This window comes from Mytilus galloprovincialis, chromosome 3, assembly GCF_965363235.1.
Source record: "Mytilus galloprovincialis chromosome 3, xbMytGall1.hap1.1, whole genome shotgun sequence".
NCBI classification, from domain to species: Eukaryota; Metazoa; Mollusca; class Bivalvia; order Mytilida; family Mytilidae; genus Mytilus; species Mytilus galloprovincialis.
In genome coordinates this window covers 5,805,042-5,829,656 of record NC_134840.1, presented here as the reverse complement: position 1 = coordinate 5,829,656, position 24,615 = coordinate 5,805,042, and the positions used below count along the sequence as shown (strand labels likewise).

At 33.0% G+C, this 24,615-nt stretch overlaps 2 protein-coding genes across 3 annotated transcripts in view; both read right to left on the bottom strand.

Annotated features, from left to right (window-relative positions):
- The window catches only part of LOC143067035 (tyrosine-protein kinase RYK-like), a 57,950-nt gene extending 57,612 nt beyond the window's left edge, over positions 1-338 (bottom strand). The window contains exon 1 of one of the 2 annotated variants that reach the window (XM_076239972.1): positions 139-338. In XM_076239972.1, the coding sequence (XP_076096087.1) occupies positions 139-250 (112 nt within the window). In that variant the 5' untranslated portion in view covers positions 251-338. The remainder of the gene's footprint in view (positions 1-138) is intronic. The other variant, XM_076239971.1, reaches the window with a different exon arrangement.
- An 8,241-nt stretch (positions 339-8,579) lies between these two features.
- Positions 8,580-24,615, bottom strand: part of LOC143067034 (uncharacterized) — a 40,812-nt gene continuing 24,776 nt past the window's right edge. The window contains exons 2-6 of the mRNA XM_076239970.1: positions 22,691-23,826; positions 21,331-21,408; positions 12,832-12,894; positions 11,733-11,845; positions 8,580-8,970 (exon numbers count right to left, since the gene is read on the bottom strand). Coding sequence (XP_076096085.1) covers positions 8,773-8,970; positions 11,733-11,845; positions 12,832-12,894; positions 21,331-21,408; positions 22,691-23,813 — 1,575 coding nt within the window. The 5' untranslated portion in view covers positions 23,814-23,826 and the 3' untranslated portion in view covers positions 8,580-8,772. The remainder of the gene's footprint in view (positions 8,971-11,732; positions 11,846-12,831; positions 12,895-21,330; positions 21,409-22,690; positions 23,827-24,615) is intronic.

Below are 24,615 nucleotides of genomic sequence, written 5' to 3'. Positions count from 1 at the left end.
TTTAAGTGAAACATTTTATTAAATATTCTTTTCAAAAACAATGCAAAGTAACCTTGAAGAAATCAGTGTATCATCCATGCTGTGTAGCAGACAATAAACAAATGTGTATTGCAAGAAACTACAAAGTAAACAACTCACCCAATAACCGCAATGTCTCTTTCGGGTCCAGAAATAAATTCAAATGTGAATTTGTCTTAGGTAAGAATCCTAACACTAAAGAAATTGTAAGAATAATCGTAAACGGTGACATTGTGTTGAAATCTCAACTTATTCTGACATGATCTGTTGTGTATTGACATTTTCTAGCTGACTAACTAAATTTAGAACTGTGTGACGGAACGGCATTGAAACATCCGCCAATCGCAGGTGCTTGGTAATTTGGTATAGCATTTTTCTAACAAAAAGGTTTAGTTTAATATTTTTTGAAGACGCGAGGAAGTCAATGAAAAGAAATGTTTTGTGTTTCTCTTTGAATTGACTTATAATTGAATCAGAGTAAACCTTTAACCTATGATTAACTTTTTTATTTTTGTTGAATTGAACGATTATAAATTTCAAATCAAGTTACGAGTTCAATGTGAGATTATTACAAAGCACTTAATAATAAATAATAAATAATAGCAAAATATTAAATTACTAATTAAATCTTTATATATACTACCCCACCCCTTTACAAAAAAAAAAAAAAAAAAAAAAAAAAAAAAAAAAACCACTTTAATTTTCAGAACGAAAACAAACAAGAAAGACAACCAATTCTCATCGTGTAACTTATAGACTATTAAACTGGATCTGGTAAATGGCATTGGATATTTAGATGAATATGTCAAATGACTAGACTCAGTCTAGTAGAGTTTAAAAATAATTTTCCATATGTGCACCCGTCGAATTGCTTATGAAAGAACAGACCAGGTGATAGGTCTAATTCGCTTGGTCACTTTCAGAGAAAAGATGACTCGATTTAATATGGTTACGACAATGGAAACATATCGGTCTGCTAACTCATGATGGCCTTCGTAACATTTAAGAGTTGCAATAAAACCAAGAATAATGATTGTGGAAAAAGCAAAATACAAACATTATTGTTCATATAAAGCAGTAGAACGTTCATATTTGTGTTGAGATTTTGTTATACCATTCAAAAAGCAGTAAATAATTTCAATTATACATGACGTTCGTTCATACATAATAGAGAATAGAGAGGATACTTGGTAATAGGAAATACCAAAAAGTGAAAAGTGCATACGACTACCCCTGCTGTAGACGGGTATAATAAACTAGATTTGTCTGTTCTGTTGGTGATGCCTGCACAAACAAACGACTGCCTCTGCTGTAATCGGGTATAATTAACCAGATTTGTCTTCTCTGTTAGTGATGCCTGCACAAACAAACTATTAGCTTCAGCATTAGTAATGCACCAGATTTTTTATGTTCTGCTAGTTTTGCCTGCACAAACAAACTATTAGCTCTGCTGTAATCGGGTATAATTAACTAGTTGTATCTGTTCTGTACGGTCTAGTTGTGAAACTTAAAACACGATATTTGCAAAATATACCTGAAGAACTTGACATCGAGACTTTTATTACTGAAAGACTTCTATAAATGAATGTACGTGATTACTTGCCTTGGGTCCGGGTTTCTCCAGTCAGGCCAGCTGAGAGAGCAGTAGACGCAAGATTACGTTTTATCATATCTAGGATATAGTCAGTTTCTATACATAAACTCTTTTGTGTATTTAATTTGTTGTTGTAACTAAAATTTGATTTCTCTTGCAATTGCTTATGCAGTTAAGTTATTTCTTGCCTACAATGGTTAACTAAGGTACTTGGGTTACTGGCCCAATTAACGTTTACTCAAAATACTTTATTCTTTCCATTTTATCATCTTCAACCTAAAAAGAATTGGAATAATGATTTTATAGATATCATTACACAAAGCTTGAAGTATTAAATATGTGCACAGATGAGACAAGAGAGGCAACTCAAAAAGAAAAAAAAAGAACAAAAAGTGTTTAAACTTGACGAGTCATTTATTCCAAGAAAGGCCTGTAATAGTTAACTAGATACTCTCATTGGAAAAAGAAGCAGCTATCTTTCGCACACTTTTGTTTCACTGATATGTTTGATCTAGATCCAAAGAAACGAGATGCTATACAGAATTCGATGAGATCTGATTTCACGGATTTCTGGAGATTTAATCTATTTTGAAATTACCAATATTGGAAACCCACTTAGAACTAACAGGGACGGAATTGGAATAAAAAGATGCGAACAAGTTTTGTTGTTTTACACAGATATATGATATATAGTTTTATCAACATAAGAGTAAGTCAGAGCAAATTAAATACTGATCAATGGAGATCACAGGCACCTGTCTCTGAGATTGTTACCTATATTATTTGATATAATAGTGCTATATGAAAAGTCTACAGGTAATATTTTTTTTTTTCGGAGACAAAGGCCTGTGATTTGAGACTCCACAAATTATCATTAGAAAAAAAAGGGGGGGAGCGAAAGGTTGTCATTTTAGCTGTGTATTTAACATAGCCATAAAGCGCGAGAATATGGCTAGACCAGATTCACTCCACCATATTTTCTTAAAATGTCCTGTACCAAGTCAAGAATATGGCAGTTGTTATGTAATAGTTCGTTTCTTTGTATGTTACATTGTCGTTTGTTTTTTGTTGCACTTCAGTATTTCTGTTGTTTCGTCGTTTTCCTCTTATAGTTGATTTGTTCCACTCGGTTAAGTTTAACCCTGATTTGTTTTCTCTCAATCGATTTGTGACTTTTGAACAGCGGTATACTACTGTTGTCTTTATTTGATATCATTTTGAAATAAATGTCAGATTAAGAATAAATGCTGAGAACAAGTCTTTAACAAAGTTGAGAGTATAAATAGTCCATTCTTACATAAATGTATCATTATTGTTTTAATGGTTCTCTCTATTTTTCTTATAATAATAGCAAACAAACAAAAAAACCCAGCTCCAATAAAAATGGTTAAAAATGGCAATAAAGAATCTAAGGTGTTGGTTAACACTTTAAGTTTTCGCAACTTATTTGTTTTTAGATCTTATCTTCCAGATCAGTTTAGAAGGACACATTTTTACATTTTTGTTAAATTCTTTTAAAGATTATAGCCATTTTAATTCTTTAAGATTATAGCCATAAGTCAAACTGGATTAAATCGATATATGAAGTCCTAAAATGAGTCGACTAGAATTTTCTTTCATTTCCAATTACTTGTAGATCTTCTATTACTGATATAACTGTTTAGGTGTATGTATCCTCTCTCTTTCGAATACAGTCTTCGCCAAGCACTAGGGCAATTGGTAAAAGTAGTTTATGTACAAAAAATCCTACAAGATAAACAGAAGATTGTGTCCCTGTTGTGAAAGTTGTGGACGTGTCTAGCTAATTAGTTCTTTTGGCTCTAATGTCAAAGTATATTTGTTCCACCTAACGGAAGTTTTAATGGAAACTTTTATTCCGTTAGGAACATATACTGTAATATTTAATTTTCCTTTTGGAACTTATATTATGAAGGAACTTCTATTCCGTGACATGGACACAAAAAAAAAAACTACAGTTCAACTGTCTGACATCATCTAGGAAGGTAATTTACACCAAAGATAAGCTGTTCCATATCTGTTTACAATCTTAGAAGAAGGAGTGGCCTGTATGTTGGTGTTCTGGAATACTGGACCATGAATCGTGTGTTAGTTATGTCCTCTTAATATAATATTGATGACACTGTTGTATTTGTTTGGCTTTTTAACTATTTTGATCTGAGCGTCACTGATGAGTCTTATGTAGACGAAACGCGCGTCTGGTGTATAAAATTATAATCCTGGTACTTTTGATAACTATTGTAGTTTTCAAGATTATGGCAAAAATGCGAAAATGAACAAAATCGCATTGTGGAATCACATGACTGTGTTTGAAAAAAAAACAAACCAATATTAGAGTTATTGCTGATGATACCCACGTGGACTGATAGTTCACAAGGTATCCGATGAGGTCTACAAATAAGTTGAAAAAAAAATGTCATTCAAATCCTTAAATGAATTATTTGCATTTTTGGTAAAGATTGAATGAAATGCAATCAAAACCCTGTAGACTGACTTGATATCTTTATATCTTCCAAGGATGAGCACTACTTTTGAGATACACAATCTGTAAAGCATTGCTCATATTATTCTAAACATCCTATCCATGAACATTTTCCAGAATTGTATAACTGAAATATATGCTTAGATATTCAAGTCATAAAATGATGTTATACATGTCATGAAAATAACATAACTTGTGCAAGGTGCATGAATCTGTTATCTGTTCTAAATATATTTGAAAAGTAATCTTTGAAATTGGAGTTATATTTCATTGTCCATACTTAGAGTCAACTACATCCAATGTTTTATATAAAGAAAAGTATAAGTTTACTTCACACTGATAAATTAAAGCCATATTTACTCTTCAGTGCTAGCATGCGGTTTGATTATACATTTTTCTGGGGCGGTTTGTTTTTGCAATAATCTTCAGAAATGTAATAAAAAAAGGGAAAACTGTATACACAGCAAAAATAACAATTGAAAAATAACGACAAATGAATTGATTGTTTGATTTGTTCACACTTTGTCGTCAATTTAATTGAAATTTATGTGACTGCCGTACATTTGAGAGGTTTAGCTTGCTATAAAATCCAAGGTTTAATCCCCCATTTTCTACACTAGGAAATGTCTTTACCAAGCCAGAAATATGACAGTTGTTATCCATTCGTTTGATGTGTTTTAGCTTTTGATTTTGCCATTATATAAAGGAATTTCTGATTTGAATTTTCCTTGGACTTCGGTATTTTTGTTATTTAGTTTTGTTTTTTTTTTCTTCGTAAAATTAAAAAGTATTAAGATATCTTTTTTGTTCAATATTTAATTAACTTATCAGTTAAATACTTATCGGTCCACATCTAACAATAACAAAATTTCCTACTATCAATTTTTATTCAACTTTTTGTTCGTTTCTTCAAGTTTCTTTCCATTTTAATTATATTGTTCATTTCAAAAGAGGTTGTTTTCTCCATAAATTTATTTATCTTTTTTATTCTCATTACTTCCTATAGCATAGATCAGAAGTTTCTCTGAGAAAAAATGGTTTCACCATATATCTGATTGAATTTTGACAAACGTGACCATTCTTACTAAATGTACACTAAGGATGGCTGCCATTGTTGTTAATGAAAGTCTCCAGTTTACCAAGACATTATAGGGTTTAACCAATAATTCCATTGTTACTTTTTAGTTGTCTCCCATGCATTATCTGTGCACACTCAGTACCATAAACTGGTCTTGAGTCATACATAAAAACCCATCATTGCAATTATGTTTTTAAGAATTAAGACCTGTATTCGCTGTCTTAGATTTGTAAATATCAATGAAGTCGTCTGATCTGTCCCGAGTGTGTTCATTTCCGGATTGTGACATTTAGATTGAATGCGAATTCACATGGCCGAATGATGCATTCAAAGTAGTAGACGCTTACACTGTCGAAACTCCAGTATTTCATCTTTTTAGAGTGTATGGTGTATAAAGTCAGCAAACACGCTGAATAGTTATCAAAAGTACCAGGATTAGAATTTAGTACGTCAGACGCGCGTTTCGTCTACACAAGACTCATCAGTGACGTTCATATCAAAATATTTATAAAGCCAAACGAGTACAAAGTTGAAGAGCATTGAGGTTCCAAAATTCCAAAAAGTTGTGCCAAATACGGCTATGGTAATCTATGCCTGGGATAAGAAAATCCTTAGTTTTTTTGAAAAATTCAAAGTTTTGTAAACAGGAAATTTATAAAAAACTGACCACATTATTGATATGCATGTCAACACCGCAGTATTGACTACTGGGCTGGTGATACCCTCGACGATATTTGTAAGTGTCGAAAATTAATTCAACCAACGACTAATGCGATAAAAGGTTATTGAAATCACATTCTTTTTGGAAACATATTTTCAAGGAGTTTCTAATTTTGAAACTTTGTCGATACCAGTGCTGGTGGATGAATACTCACCGACCGACCATAACGGATAGAACCAGCATGATTGGTATAATGTTGCTGATCTATTTAATTAATTGCTGAGTTATCTTAAGTGGAACATAGTCCTGTTATTCAGCATCCACACATAGTTGAGCCTATACAGAATGTCTTAGACTTCGGGACCGTTAAAGGTAAACATTCTACCATGATATTGGTGCATAGACGTACTTTTACAGGCTCTTGAAAGAGAAATAGTATGAGCCTATGCAGGATATAAGATTGTATAACTTAAAAAATGGTATTGTAGTTGCCATAATTACATTTTAAAGTTCAAGTGATTTACAGAGTCTCAGAATTGATGATGAATCAGTGACAATTTAAATAATAAAGGTATAACTTCCGTCAGAAATCACTCTTCAAAACAAATTAACAGATAACCTTTTGGAAAAATGATTGGTTTATAGTTTTTTCACCTGTAGAATAATTAATCGATCCAAAATGACTATTTCAGTAGTCAGCACTTCGGTGTTCACATAAATATCAATTACATAGATATAGGAAGAAGTGGTATGAGTGCCAATGAGACAACTCTCCATCCAAATAACAATTTATAGAAGTATTATAGGTCAAGGTATGGCCTTCATCACGCCTTCATTTTAATAAATTTGCTGTTTGCAAAAGTATAATTTTTTCGAAATACTAAGGATTTTTTTTACCCCAGATATAGATAACTTTACCCGTATTTTATGTAGCCATTCGAAGCACCTGAGATCACCCCTTGTTTTTTGGTGGGGTTCGTGTTGCTTATTCTTTAGTTTTCTATGTTGTGTCATGTGTACTATTGTTTGTAACAAAGTATTAGATTTTAACGAGAGAATTTTTGTATTACTGAAAAATTATTACACCAGGGTTTTCGATATCACAAACTAGTCAAAACATTTACTAAATTTTATCATCGGTATAAGGAAATAGTTCGTAAATATAACTCAACATGCAGACATCTTATACGTTCACGTATTTCACATCCAATCTTTTATGGTAATATTCTTTACAAAGCACAAAAATGTCAGTATTCACCTCAAAAGCTTACAAAACCTTTAAACAGACTTATTAAGAATGCATATTTTGGCTCCAATATTGATTCACTTATAGGGTCTTTGCATCGGAACTAAACACATTTATTTAAAAAAAAAAAACAGTTTTTGGCATGACACGGGTTATGTTCTTCTCATATATTTTATGAAAGTATGATACTAAACCACTAACGGAAGGGATTAGGCCTGATATTCATATGATGAAGACATAATCTTTCAATCAGTTTAATTGAGGTCTGGAGCTGGCATGTCAGCTAACTGCTAGTAGTCTGTTGTTATTTATGTATTATTGTCATTTTGTTTATTTTCTTTTGTTACATCTTTTGAAACATATTTTATGACGTATACTATTGTATATTCACAGTATGAGACCATAGTAACCGTTTCTTTTGTTGTTTTTTTTCTTGAAACTGTGCACCAGGGAAATATATTGACTCTGTTTCTTTGTATTACAGTATAATTTGACTTTAACGCATCTTCGAAGGAATTGCTCAACCAATTCATAAATTTTTCATGACCTAAAACAGGGAATGTTTATCTATATTCCTGTCCAAAACTCGAATTGAATATGGATGAAAATAAATCCAGTGAAATGACACAGCTACTTTTTTACCATCAGTTTTGATAATATCTTGATATGCACTGGTGCGAATCGCAGGTATGTTTTTTTACCTGACAAAATATGTTTTAATCAAAATAAATGAAAAAGCAGCGAACGAACTCTATCTACAGACATCAAACGTTCATAATCTCTTTATTCAGAAAAACACATTGGTAACAAAGCATACAAATACTAGACTATAGCTATTGGTCAAATATAAAATCTATCTCTAGTTTGTGTATTTGCTTTGCTGTGAAGACAAAAAGACGTATGATTGAAATGCATAATTATTTTCCAATTTAATTTTGTTTGACGTTTTAGTTGAACTTTCATGATGATGTCTAAATAATTCCTACTATAAATATTTTGATTTTACGGAGAGTTATCTGTCTTTGGTTACAGAATTAAATACTAAAAGTAACTTAGTCATAGAGTTCAAACGAATACTGCGTATATTTTTTTTCTTTTTACAAAAAAACGTTATTATTTTTGCAGATAGCAGAAAACACACAATGTTACTTACCACAACATATATCTTTATAAGCAAACCATTGAAGTTTATTTAGAGGTATTAGGACGTAGCATCATGCTTTGTGAAATAGGCATTTATTGTTATACACTTTTCAATTTTCAAGTTTTAACTTGATTTAAAAAATATCGTTGCAGTCAGATTGGGTCAAATAGTGTTCATCAGAACCTGTACCAAATATTTAAAGATATATTTGTGTTTTTTTGTGTTTAAAAAAAAATGTGTTTTAGATCATGTTTTTTTAAATGCCAACTTTGAATGCCATCTTTAAAGCTTCTGCTTATGGAATGTAATTTGGGGAATAAAATTAATGAGAGGAAAGGTTGTACACTTAAAGTTGTATGTATACAGTATGTATATACACTGTCAATAATATAGGAAATTTGAAATAAGTTTGGACATTTTGCCTTTCATGTTAACCCTGCATTTTATGCCAATTAACTTTTCATTCATTATCATGTATATCACATCACACATATTTATCATCAAGTGTGCAATAATCACTAATGATAAATACTATTCACCAACGATGTATTTTTTAACGCATGCAGCATCACATTGTTCAATGAAACTGTTGGTGAATTTGTGGTCTTGTTTGATAAACCACAAGAACTCTGCGCCGGACTGTATACAATGACTGGTTCTACATCTCTCCACTGTTTCTGATCGGAATCCAGTATCACAGTCTTGTTGAGTTAATCCTACAGTTTCACCCTAGGAAATAAACATTTTTGTTTATAAAGCAACATTATACTTGTAATACATATCATTCCAAATATCTTTCACATTTTTTCCTGCCTACCTTTTATAGCTATCTATATGGTATGAATTTTGCTCAACTCATTCCTGAAGGCCGTACGGTGATCATTGACATGTTTTTCCTTTGGACGTGAAGGTTAGTTTTTAAATTGGCAATTATGTCACATCTTCTTATTCTTTTTTTCTTTTTTATTTTCTCTGCATATTAAACTAGGCTTACCGACAAAAGCTCAGAAACAGGTAAGAACAAAACAACAAATTAGAAGAAGTAATGTAAAAAAAAATATTTGATTAACATGATTTAGGTAGTCTTTCGAATCATACGCACGACTGTATAAAAAAATAAAATCAAATCATATAAAATTAGATATGCTACAAAACGATAACATTAAACGTTCAGATCGTAAGTCAGAAATACGTTCTTAATCGTTGTCGTCTTCCTTAGTTAAAAGCTTTCTCTGTTAAGAACGCAAATTTTTATGATAGCATTATCATGTGAACGATAATTTTCAATGACGATGTTTGTAGGAATGACTTATAAAACTTTTAAATTGGCTAGAAATAACAAACATCGGTACCATGAATACGATGAATCAAGTTGCACAATAAAAATGGCTTTTCAACTTTTTCGAAATCATTTCCGTATTTAGAAAATGGTGGTTTGAACCTGATTTTATAGCTAGGCAAACATCCCACTGTAAGACAGTCTCATAATAGTTATCAAAAGTACCAGGATTATAATTTAGTACGTCAGACGCGCGTTTCGTCTACATTAGACTCATCAGTGACGCTCATATCAAAATAGTTATAAAGCCAAACAATACAAAGTTCCAAAAAGGTTGTGCCAAATACGGCTAAAGTAATCTATACTTGGGATAAGAAAATCCTTAGTTTTTCGAAAAGTTCAAAGTTTTGTATCAGGAAATTTATAAAATTATGATCATATAATTGATATTCATGTCAACACCGAAGTGCTGACTACTGGGCTGGTGATACCCTCGGGGACGAAACGTCCACCAGCAGTGGCATCGAACCAGTGGTGTAAATAGTTATCAACAGTACTAGGATTATAATTTAGTACGCCAGACGCGCGTTTCGTCTACATAAGACTCATCAGTGACGCTCATCTCAAAATAGTTATAAAGCCAAACAATACAAAGTTGAAGAGCATAGAGGATCCAAAATTCCAAAACAGTTGTGCCAAATACGGCTAAGGTAATCTAAAACTCCATTACATTGATGATCATTGATCACATATGTGAACAAAACAAACAGACATAATAAACCGACAACGCCATGTCAAAAAAATAAGACCAACAGGTACACATGCAAGAGTAACTCGACCCTCACCAGCCCACCCCCCACCCCCCCCCCCGCCCAAAAAAAAAAAAGAAGCAAAGCACAATAATGCAAGGACGGGATGAATAATAATGTGGAAAACCTTTAATCGATTGTCACATGATCATCAAATGTATTGAAAGTCAATTTATCGAACGTTATAACGTGTTACACAATATGATAAAATTAGGCAAATCTTCTGATAAACACATCGCTTCATCCGTAATACTGTATCAGGAAGTTAAATATTCACGATTATCCATTTAATAAATGGTCTAATGGAAATGTCATCTTTAAAGGTCGAATAAACAAAGATGTAAACTTCTAATTAAAGTTCATCGGAAGGTACCAAGACATTGTTCAGAAATATTCCGTACCAACTTCACAAATAATACACGACTGTCTTGAAGACAAGTATAAATTCTGGGTACTGACGTTGTTGATCATCTTAATAAAAATATCACGAAAAACAGACTAAACAGTTAAAGTAAACGTCCCATAGTTTACTTTAACAGTTCAGTCTGTTTTTTCGTGATATCCGTTTGACGTGACTTTGTACTTAAACATCTTGTAATTGAGTTATTGTTCCATGATAATTTTTGTCTTTCATTTTTGATAATGTAATGTACTATATGCCTTTTTGAGCTTCTTTGTTACATATTTTTTTGTCTTTATAATGAAGATTATATAACACAATATTAACTGCTGTACCCCTATTTTTAACATTTTTTCCTATTATGTCTGTTTGTTTTGTTCGCACATCGTTGTCAATATCATGGAATTAACGACTGTCATACAAGTGAGAGGTTTAGCTAGCTATAAAACCAGGTTTAATTCACCATTTTTCGAATGCCTATACGAAGTCAGGAATATGACACTTGTTGTTCATTTGTGTGATGTGTTTGAGCTTTGGATTTTGCCATTTGATTAGAGACTTTACGATTTGAATTTTCCTCGGGGGTCAGTATTTTGTGATTTTACTTTTATGTGTTAATGCAAATCAAAAGCTCTATCACATCTAACGAATGAAAAACAACTGTTATATTCCTGACGTGATTAAACCTAGTTTTATAGCTAGCTAAACCTCTGACTTGAATTACAGTCGCAATAAATTCCATTAAATCAACAATTATAAGTGAGCAAAAGCAAACAGACATATATAATATATAAAAAACGTCAAGAATTGGGGTACAGCAGTAAACACTGTAATATGATCTTAATCGCTGTCAAACAAATGACTGTTTCAAAAAAAAAGAAATACAAAATGGCATATAGACAAAGTACAAAGCGAAAATGAACAAGACGCCATTTAGATCAAAATCTAGGGAATGCTGAACAATACTTGCCTTTCTGCAATACTATGTTATTAGTTTACTTACACAGATATAACAAACTTCATGTCTGTTACACAAATCTCTTGCTTCATCGTCAATATCGAGTAAAGAAGCAACCTCACAGTTTGAGGTTAAAAGGTCAAGCTGTGGACAGATATCTACAAAAATAAATCTTTGCTAAAATTATCACAAACACAAAACAGCGTATAATATTTTACACTAGTTTCTTAAAAGGTACAGTATAGAAAAAAGACATGAATGAATATACAGTGTAATATTTCCTAAGTCCCCCCTCCCCCCACAAAAAAACCCCAAAACAACACCAACAACATTAAAAGACACTATGATTTAACATACTAAATAAGAATTTATCATTTCTATCGATCATCCCGCTGGGAGGTCGTCAAGAACACAGTATTATTTTATTCAGGGGGTTAACTCGATACACGCAAATTTTTTCAAAGAACAATATTTCCTCAAAAAGTAAAGTTGATATAGTCGATTACTTCAAATAAGCTTTAACAGTTTCTTTAGATGAAAACAGTTGTGTGAAGTTGAAGTTATACACACAGAAACGAGTTATCGAATATCCCATAAAAGAGAGGCAAAGAATACCAAAAGGACATTCAAACGTATACAGTCGAAAATAAACTGACAACGCCATGGCCAAAAAGGAAAAGAGGACAAAAACGCAAATAACAGTACACAATACAACAAAGAAAACCAAACACTGAGCAACATCAACCCCACCAAAACTGATCTCAGGTGCTTTGGAAGGGTTAACAGATCATGCTCCACAATGATACCCGTCATGTTGCTCATGTAAGATGATATGTCTAAGTCGGTCAAAGATGGTAGTTACGACACAAGGAACAGATCTGCTATCATCTGTGAAACGGATATTCCAAAACAGTCAACCAACTCGTCCGTAAAGTATAAATATACGTCCCTCAAATATATATTTAACACTTTACACATACTGCATACAGACATGTTTCTTGTACTTGTTTAACAAATGATTCACTAACAAAACTGTTTGCCTTTGTAAATAAACAATTGCCGTATGAGATTGTCTTTTATTGGTAGAATGATAATGGTCCCAACACACATGCGTTCTTTCTTCGATTTGTAAAATATATCTTACCCTCTGTGGTCGGGATGACTGGAACAGGCATGTTTCCGGGAACAATGTTTTCATCTTCAACATCTGAAATGCAAACAGAATCGTGCATTTAGAAGATAAAAATATATAAGTTGTCATATAGGAAGGCTGAGATAAAGAGACATGGTCACACTAACATTTCCGTCAGTAGTTTGCATGTGTCCAAACTGTTATGTTGAATCCACAAATAATCAGCTAATTCCGAACGGTATATGGAAATTAATATAATAAAAAAACTAGAGGCTCTAAAGAGCCTGTGTCGATCACCTTGGTCTATGTGCATATTAAACAAAGAACACAGATGGATTCATGACAAAATTGTGCTTTAGTGATGTTGATGTGTTTGTAGATATTACTTTACTGAACACTCTTACTGTTAACAATACATCTATCTATAATGCACTTTGCCCAGTAGTTAGAGATAAAAACGTTTTATGAAAATATACCCAAATTTACAAAATTTATGAAAATTATTAAAAATTGTCTATAAAGGACAATAACTCCTTAAAGGGTCAATTGACCATTTTGCTCATCATTATTTGTAGGTCTTACTTTGCTGTACATTATTGTTGTTTACAGTTTATCTCTATCTATAATAAACTCATCATAGATACCATGGCTAAATTTTATATATACGCCAGACGCGCGTTTCGTCTACAAAAGACTCATCAGCGACGTTTCGTCTACAAAAGACTCATCAGTGACGCTCGAATCCAAGAAAGTTAAATAGGCCAAATAAAGTGCGAAGTTGAAGAGCATTGAGGACCAAATTCCTAAAAGTGTTGCCAAATACAGCTAAGGTAATCTATGTCTGATAATATTCAAGCTACTAACCAAAAACAGCAAAATCTCCCTAAAATTACCAATTCAGGGGCAGCAACCCAACAACCAGTTGTCCAATTCATTTGAAAATTTCAGGGCAGATAGATCTTAACTTGATTATCTATTTGACCCCGTGTCAGATTTGCTCTGAATGCTTTGATTTCAGAGTTATAAGCCAAAATCTACATTTTACCCATATGTTCTATTTTTAGCCATGGAGGCCATCTTGGATGGCTGGCCGGGTCACCTGACACATTTTCAAATAGATAACTCCAATGATGATTGTGGTCAAGTTTGGTTAAATTCGGCCTTGTAGTTTCAGAGGAGAAGAGTTTTGTAAAAGAATACAAAAATGAAAAAAAAAATGGTAAAATTGACTATAAAGAGCAATAACTCCTTAAGGGGTCGACTGACCATTTTGGTCATGTTGAATTATTTGTAGATCTTACTTTGCTGAACATTATTGGTTATAAAAAGTTGATCTCTATCTATAATAATATTCAAGATAATGACCAAAAGCGGCAAAATTTCCTTAAAATTACCAATTCAGGGGCAGCAACCGAACAACCGGTTGTCAGATTCATCTGAAAATTTCAGGGCAGATAGATCTTGACTTGATAAACAATTTTACCTCTGTCAGATTTGCTCTAAATGCTTTGGTTTCAGAGTTATAAGCCAAAATCTACATTTTACCTCGTATGTTCTATTTTTAGCCATGGCGGTCGTCTTGGATGGCTGGCCGGATCATCGGACATATTTTTTAAACTAGATACCCCAATGATGATTGTGGCCAAGTTTGGTTAAATTTGGCCTAGTAATTTCAGAGGACGCCAAGTGATGAGAAAAGCTCACTTAGCCCTTTGGGCCAGGTGAGCTAAACTAGAGGCTCTAAAGAGCCTGTGTCGCTCACCTTGGTCTATGTGAATATTAAACAAAGGAAGCAGATGGATTCATGACAAAACTGTGTTTTGGTGATGGTGATGTGTTTGTACATCTTACTTTACTGAACATTCTTGCTGCTTACAATTATTTCTATCCATTATAATGAACTTGGCCCAGTAGTTTCAGTGGAAAATGTTAGTAAAAATTTACAAATTTTATGAAAATTGTTAAAAATTGACTTTAAAGGACAATAACTCCTTAGGGGGTAAATTTTGGTCATGTTGACTTAATTTTAGGTCTTACTTTGCTATACATTATTGCTGTTTACAGTTTATCTCTATCTATAAAAATATTCAAGATAATAACAAAAAACGGCAAAATTTCCTTAAAATTACCAATTCAGGGGCAGCAACGTAACAACCAGTTGTCCGATCCATCTCAAAATTTCAGGGAAGATAGATCTTGACCTGATAAACAATTTTACCCATTGTCAGATTTGCTCTAAATGCTTTGGTTTTTGAGTTATAAGCCAAAAACTGCATTTTACCCCTATGTTCTATCTTTAGCCATGGCGGCCATCTTGGTTGGTTGGCCGGGTTACCGGACACATTTTTTAAACAAGATACCCCAATAATGATTGTGGCCAAGTTTGGTTTAATTTGGCTTAGTAGTTTCAGAGGAGAAGATTTTTTGTAAAAGATTACTAAGATTTACGAAAAATGGTTAAAAATTGACTATAAAGGGCAATAACTCCTAAAGGGGTCAACTGACCATTTCGGTCATGTTGACTTATTTGTAAATCTTACTTTGCTCAACATTATTGCAGTTTACAGTTTATCTCTATCTATAATAATATTCAAGATAATAACGAAAAACAGCAAAATTTCCTTAAAATTACCAATTCAGGGGCAGCAACCCAACAACAGGTTGTCCAATTCATCCGAAAATTTCAGGGCAGATAGATCTTGACCTGATAAACAATTTTACCTATTGTCAGATTTGCTCTAAATGCTTTGGTTTTTGAGTTATAAGCCAAAAACTGCATTTTACCCCTATGTTCTATTTTTAGCCATGGCGGCCATCTTGGTTAGTTGGCCGAGTCACCGGACACATTTTTAAAAATAGATATCCCAATAATGATTGTGGCCAAGTTTGGTTTAATTTGGCCCAGTAGTTTCAGAGGAGAAGATTTTTGTAAAAGTTAACAGACGACGACGACGAGGACGACGACGGACGACGGACGCAAAGTGATGAGAAAAGCTCACTTGGCCCTTTGTGCCAGGTGAGCTATAAAAGGAAGAATAATAAACCAATATTTTATTCTAGTTAAAGATTTTCAGAGCCTCTCTAATTCAAATCAAAGTATATTCTTGTATTTTCATTGTCAGAAGTCAATAATTGTGACTAACCCCATAATATTCAAGTTGATGAATATTAACTAGAGGCTCTAAAGAGCCTGTGTCGCTCACTTTGGTCTATGTGAATATTAAACAAAGGAAGCAGATGGATTCATGACAAAATTGTGTTTTGATGATGGTGATGTGTTTGTACGTCTTACTTTACTGAACATTCTTGCTGCTTACAGTTATCTCTATCTATAATGAACTTGACCCGGTAGTTTCAGTGGAAAATGTAAGTAAAAATTTACAAATTTTATAAAAATTGTTAAAAATTGACTATAAAGGACAATAACTCCTTAGGGGGTCAATTGAACATTTCAGTCATGTTGACTTATTTGTAATAATCTTACTTTGCTAAACATTATTGCTGTTTAAAGTTTATCTCTATCTATAATAATATTCAAGATAATAACCCAAAACAGTAAAATTTCCTTAAAATTACCAATTTAGGGGCAGCAACCCAACAACGGGTTGTCCGATTCATCTGAAAATTTCAGGGCAGATAGATTTTGACCTGATAAACAATTTTACCCATGTCAGATTTGCTCTAAATGATTTGGTTTTTGAGTTATAAGCCAAAAACTGCATTTTACCCCTATGTTCTATTTTTAGCCATGGCGGCCATCTTGGTTGGATGGCCGGGTCACCGGACACATTTTTTAAACTAGATACCCCAAAGATGATTGTGGCCAAGTTTGCATTAATTTTGCCCAGTAGTTTCAGAGGAGAAGATTTTTGTAAAAGATTACTAAGATTTACGAAAAATGGTTAAAAATTGACTATAAAGGGCAATAACTCCTAAAGGGGTCAACTGACCATTTCGGTCATGTTGACTTATTTGTAAATCTTACTTTGCTGAACATTATTGCTGCTTACAGTTTATCTCTATCTATAATAATATTCAAGATAATAACCAAAAACAGCAAAAATTCCTTAAAATTACCAATTCAGGGGCAGCAACCCATCAACGGGTTGTCGAATTCATCTGAAAATTTGAGGGCAGATAGATCTTGACCTGATAAACAATTTTATCCCGTCAAATTTGCTCTAAATGCTTTGGTTTTTGAGTTATAACCCAAAAACTGAAGAAGATTTTTGTAAAAGTTAACGACGACGGACGACAGACGACGGACGACGGACGCCAAGTGATGAGAAAAGCTCACTTTTTGGTGAGAAAAGCTCACTTTTTAGCTCACCTGGCCCAAAGGGCCAGGTGAGCTAAAAAGTACAATCATTAAAATATTGAACGCCGATAAAATTTCAAATCGGAAAGTCACCTATCAAATGGCCAAATCAAAAGCTGAAACACAGCAATGAAATGGATAACAACTGTCATATTCCTGACTTGGTACAGGCATTTTCTTGAGTTGAAAATGGTCGATTAAACCTGATTTCATAGCTAGAAGAGGGAGAAAGACACCAGAGGGACATTCGAACTCATGGATCGAAAATTAACTGACAACTTCATGGCTAAATAAGAAAAAGACAAACAGACAAACAATGGTACACAAGACACTACATAGAAATCACAAGACTAAGCAACACGAACTCCACCAAAAAGTGGGGGTGAACTTATTTGCTCCGGAAGGGTAAACAGATCCTGCTCCACAATTGTCAACTGTCGTGTTTCTCATGTTATTACAAACCCTCAAATAGTCTAATTCGGTAGGTCTCATTCGAGAAGGGAACGGGATTGTAGTAATGACATTGGAAACATATTCGATATCATCTGTGATATGGATATTCCGTAACAGTCAACCAACTCGTGATGGCGTCCGTAAAATTTTCGAAGGGTTAATTTCACCATTCGGAACTCTTGGTTAAATAGTTTTCTTGTCAGCAGCAACCCTCTATCAAGGAAATCATGATAGGAAATACAAGCCCGAGAATATCGTTTTAATTCGGAGATTTATACTTCGTAAGATAGCGGTGCTAGTATGTTGCTACATAGAGTTGGAAAGTTCACAATTGGGGAGCTAAACCTCTCCCTTGAATGACACTCTTTTAAAATTCCATTATATTGACAACGATGTGTGAACAAAACAACCAGACATAATAGCCAACAATGTCAAAATAATTGATACAGCAGTCAATATTGCGTTATCATCTTGACTGTCCCTTTGGTATTTTTCGTCCCTCTTTTAATCTCTATGAAAAAAAAAATGAAACAAAGAAGCACAAAATGCATATAGACAAAGCACATTAGCACAAATGACAAGAAAACAAAAAAATATCATGGCACAGTAACACAATAACAGGATGTGTAAGTACCCAGCCACGACATTTATCAAAGAAACACAAAAGGCATATAGACAAAGCACATCATCAACATGACAAATGAATATCCTAAAAAAAGAGTTAACAATGAAAATGTTATATTCAAAATATTAATCCCGACTTAAAGCAATTGAAGGATATGTGTATAGTGAATGTGAATGAACAATTAAAACATACAAGAAAACAAAAATATTTAGTGCAGCTTATAAAATATTTTATTTTTTGTTCGGAATTACCTTCAGCACGAACGATCAACAACAAAAATTGTATAAAAAAACTAAAAAAGTGAGAAGCTATATGACCAAAGGGTGCGTGAATAGATTAACATTAGCAATCGGAGATATGCCATCAAATGACTGAGGCACTTAAATATTTTGAAACTTAGAAAGTCTTATCACTAAACTTTTGTCTCTAATAAAGTCTCAAATCTGTTTCAGTTTCAATTGCCCACAATCCATGGACATTTTCTACCTCTCGAATGATGCATTCTATATAGCTTAAAACTACATTCAGTATAAAAACAAGTGGTACATATTGTTTCATGGTCTATTGGTTAAAGATAGCAAACTTCTCGCACACGTTAGTTATTATAGGATTAACCGCCTGTTAAAAGCTTCAGCACGAACGATCAACAACAAAAATTGTATAAAAAAACTAAAAAAGTGAGAAGCTATATGACCAAAGGGTGCGTGAATAGATTAACATTAGCAATCGGAGATATGCCATCAAATGACTGAGGCACTTAAATATTTTGAAACTGAGAAAGTCTTATCACTAAACTTTTGTCTCTAATAAAGTCTCAAATCTGTTTCAGTTTCAATTGCCCACAATCCATGGACATTTTCTACCTCTCGAACGATGCATTCTATATAGCTTAAAACTACATTCAGTATAAAAACAAGTGGTACATATTGTTTCATGGTCTATTGGTTAAAGATAGCAAACTTCTCGCACACGTTAGTTATTATAGGATTAACCGCCTGTTAAAAGGAATATATTAGTGTATAAACTTGGCCTAGTCACTCCTACTGGTCCAGTTTATACACCTACAAATTCTTTAATAAAACCGTTTAATCCTTACATTTCTTTAAAATGGAGATAAGAACATTTTATATTTCCGACTTCTTTCACACGTAAATTGTATATTTGTGCCATTGAATAGGCCTGTAGAATGAATATGTTTTTTTGTTAATGCATAAAACAAGTTTGCACACGCTGAAATGTCTAGCCTTCTTTACTAATCATTGTTATTATGTTGATAATCCTTTATAACAACGGTCACCTAAACTTAACATTAACCAAGAAAACTTAACACTGACCAATGAACCAAGAAAATGAGGTCAAGGTCAGATAAACCCTGCCAGGCAAACATGTACAGCTAACAATTCAACATACAACAAATATAGTAGACCTATTGCTTATAGTTGTTTAAGAAAAACAGACCAAAACACAAAAACTTGTGGACTTGACCACCAAAACTTAACCTTGTTCACTGATTCATGAAATGAGATCGAGGTCAAGTTAAACTGTCTGACGGGGATGAGGACCTTGCACAGAAGCTTCGTAACATGAGGCATCTATATAAAAAGTATGAAGCATCCAGGTCTTCCAACTTCTAAAATATAAAGCTTTTGAGAAGTTAGCTTACGCCGCCGCCGGATTACTATCCCTATGTCGAGCTTTCCGTGATAAAAGTCGCGGGCTCGACTTAAAACCGTACTCCATGAAATTTGCTTTAGTATCTTATTATCATTCAAATGAATGTATTGTGTTAATTATATAACTGAACGATGAACGCCAAATGAAAATTAATATTTTAACGTCGCCCCTGTTTGTGTTATTTTTTCGCCATCTTGTTTGAATTGGTTTTAGAAAGTAGTTCGGTTAACGTCGTCTATCGTAATACAAATAACGTCAATAATTGAATCATTTAAAAAATTATTGAGGTCATAAGAAACCTCAAATCAAAAAAATAATGCATAGGTTTTTTTTATAACTAAATGGATAGTTTTCATTATAAAACTTACGTACACATACTTTTTTCTGAAGAAAATTCTTTAATTTATTCATATTTAGAAGAAGCTTACTATATTTTAATTGCTTCCTTCCAGGAAGCAATTCCCCCGACATATTTTCCGTATGCAAAGTGACCCCAGTGTGACCCATCTCGTAAAAATCCGGTGATCACAATACGCATGGATGTCCATAAAATAAACTATTATCCGAATTTACATGTTAAACACGTGCTCAATTTCCATGCTTTTTGTTGATTTTTTGTCGATTGTTGACAAACAGGTGACAATCGTTAAACTTCGGCGTCAAAACACGAACTTTAATTACCTGCCATATTTTCACAACAACACTGACCGATTGAAAAAAAAAATAACGATTAAACGAAATTTACACGAAAAATATACGATAAATTCGTGAACAGAAGACTGAGTTTATGATGTTTGTATGCATTGGTTCAAGAATTGGAAGAACATTATTGTTCACCGGTCACTCGTTTCTTATGACTTTAAGCGCATGTAAGAACCAAACAAACATTTACAGGAAAGTCGTGTCACAAATATAAACATCGTGGTTTACTATTTAGTGTGTGTGTGCATGTAGCTCGCTCACTGTATTTTCGGGTCCAAAAACTATACAAAAATGAACAAATTATATTTTTCAAGAAAACAAGAAGAAGGGCACTTTTTCCGTTACTACAAAAAAAGTTTTTAATTTTAATTCACCTCATCTTTAAAAAAGATATAAATAGAAGCCTTAAGTTAACCTTTTACATTTCAGTAAAACGTAAGATCAAATACGGTTCCTCATCGCACCTTGTCCTTTGTCTGAAATATGGATATATGTGCTGGTTAGTTAGTGCTATTGGTACTACAGGAACTGACGGTACCGAACCAGCAGTTTTAATAAATTGACATCGATAAATGTTGAAAACCTTCATTCGGTAAGCTTGGAACCCAAACGGGCGTCAACATAAAATTGGCATACATAGTTCAATAGAAATCATGTACTGTCAACAATGCTTAGGTTAGTTATATATTTTCAAATTACTGAAAAACTTTCATCCAACATTTTAATATATGATTCCTACCATTTTCATTTTCGTCTTCAACATCATATCTTTGTCTGTATTGCTTCACAAAGTCCTCTAACTTCTGCTGAGCATCTCCTGTGAACAATTCAATAATACAGGTCAACATCCTGTGAAAGTATTCATTAAAATGTCTCGGATTGTAATCGAATTGTCGTTTCCTTTATTTACGCTGGGATAAAACATATTGATACAGAGCAAGTTAAAATTGCAAAATTAGGAATTCAATCGTTTTAGCGTTAATGAATGAATTGCTCTATAATCAAAAGTGTATTTATAAAATTATACATTCTTGCTAGCCTACTTAATAAACATACGAAGATGTAATATAAATCAAATTGTGTATCAGGGCAGAGACACAAATATGACAATATATTCTTTTTAAAGTGGGTTAGGCAACTCGAATCCTGAAGAAAATGACCATAAAAAACAACCCTCAATCGACAAAAATGAAGAAAAAAAAACTTTGATTTTGAAAGATTTATAAATTTCAAATCGTGTTCTTAAAGAAGTACTCATAGTATGGTTAATGACAATTAAACTGAGTCGTTTTCAGTATCGAGTTATCAACTAAGAAAAAATGACCATATTATTGCTTCGACAATTGCAGCATATATATTTTGATACTAGTATTCAGTACGGCCAATTAAGTCTGTCAATTTTACCTGCTTGAATGTTGATACAAAAAAGTTTTTTTTAAATGGTTAGAGTATGAAAATCAAATACACCACTTTTAAATGATTCTATTATTTGCAAGATAATATTTCAAAAAGCAATTCACATCTCTATATGAATAGTAAAAAGAAATAAACCTTGCAATTAAGTACAAAACGATTGATTTTGTTAAGTCTAATCTCACAACAGCATAACTATTGTTTGAAGAAATATAAGAAATGATGTCTATATTATTTGGTATTGAGACATATGAATGTTTAGTCAGTTAAGTTGTATGTCTGTGATGTATGTTTACATTGTTTTGAGAGTTGGATCAAAATAAATGTCACGTCAACCTATTATGTACATCGTGTAAATAAAACGCAACTATAAACAACTGTCATACAAATGGGAGCCTAAGCTAGCTATAAATAAGGTCGTACCCACAATCTTCTTCGAAAAATGTCCGTAAAAAGCGAGGAGTATGGCAGTTATTTTCACTTGTTCTGTTGGTTTATTGCGTTTGATTTTGTTAGTTTTATCAGTGGACTTTGACTTTGAGTCCGAGTTCAGTATTTCTATTTTGATATTTTACCATACATAAAGTTATAACGAAACAATTCCTTACAACCATTTCCAAGTTTACAATTTAGACCCTATTCATTTTAGCCATGTCTATATACTTATTTTAACTTAATTTGAATACCTTGTTCTTGGCCAGGAACAGGTTCATCATACCACACACCTAGGTTGTCTTCAAAAGGCGGCTGACTACGTTTTTCAGTAACTTCTTGAACTGGTTCCTCTTCGTCTTCCTCTGAGCCTTCAGTTGCTTCTTTAATGGCTTGAAGGGTCTCTTCTATGTCGAGAGCTTTCTGAATATCCCCGTATTCATCTTCAAGATATGGTTCAGCTTTTCCTAGTTGAGCTAGTGTAGCTGCTTTCAAAGCAGATGCTAAATAGTCATTCTCTTTGTCTTCAAGATATTCTACAAGCTGTAGTTTAGCAACCTTTCCACGTAGTTCTTGTACTTCCTGGACAAGATTTAAAAGCATTTCATCTTTTGTCTCTTCTTCTTTTTCTGAGTTGTTATCTCGCTTTGCCATACGTTTTTTCTTTTTTTGTAAAGAATTGCCTTGGTTATTATTAACGTATTCTTGACTAATTGATCCGACGTTTGCGTTCCCCCGACCGTTTTGTTGTTTCTGAGTTTTTGTGTCTTTAAAGACATCTTTCAGCTCGTCAGGTGAAACCGGTTCTGGTGTATTTCCTTTGCTTTTGTCATCTACTGACGATTTTGTATTATCAGTGGGAACTTTTGCTGCTTCAGATAAGAGTTCATCCATTTGTTGTTGTGAAATTTTATCACTTTTCTTATCAGATTTTGAATCTGAGCGTTCAACTTTATCCTTTGCGTCATTTTCATCAATCTCATCAAACATCTCTTTAATTTCCTCAATTGTTGGTGTTTCCGTTTCACTTGACTGATCTTGTGTATTAGTATTATCGGTGCCATCTCTATATTGGTCTTGATATGAATTGAGGATTTTAGCAAGTTGATACTGATCTGCTAAATCTTCCTTTTCAACATCCTCTTCGTTATATCCACCTGGAACATATTCATCATAAGGCAAATACTGACTTGCTAAATCTCCATACAGTGTTCGTATATTAGAATCATCAATCCGTCTCCGTTTTCTTCTCAACACTTCTAAAGCATTATCTAAATCTGAATTTGACTTTGTGTGTCGTTTTTGAACAGAAAATGATTGACTCTGTCTAAATTGTAGGAATGTAAGAATAACCGGTAATAACAAAAATTCTCTCATTCTGGCAAATTACCTACAATTAGTAAAATAAAACCATTAGAAATGCAAACAAATACAAAATACAGATTTAATCTGATAAAATGCAAGGTGTAACCATATTGGTCATCATTTTTAATTTTGGATATTTTTGTTTTACCACCATTTTTCAGTTTTGTGTGCATGGAACGTGTTTGAAGCGTAATGAATTAAACAGGTTTTTAAAACCATTGTGTCAATGTCACTTCTGATGGACGATTCGTCCCTGAGAGTTTCACTAGCCTATTAGTAAGTGATCATGTCCTGACAATAAATATTAACGATGCAGTTTCTACAATCAAAGCTAGATTTGCACAACTTTTTGAAATTGTAATTATGTGCACTTCAACATTATAAAGTATTTTGACCAACTAACTATTTAAATATGAACATCACATATGATTCTTTTGCATTCAAAACACGCGTCTGACGTATTGAATTATAAGCCTGGTATCTTTGACGAGTTTTAAAACTCTAAACATACGACATGTTCTGGCATATCTATTTGTATTTCAGGTTTAACTGAATTAAATACATCTAATTGATAAAAGGAGATGATGAATATCCGTCGAAGAGACAATAGCAAAATTACAAAAATAACTAAAAGATATTTATATAGTTGTAATTTTGAAAACATAATCAGTTTTGTTTCACACAATCTATTTAGAAATGAGAAGGTAATAATAAATATTACTGTGTAATGAACTTTGTTTAAAATGTTAAACGTGGCGGTTCCTTTTTTGTTTTATCTTTACAACAAAAGAGGAAACCTGATTTGAAACTTGTC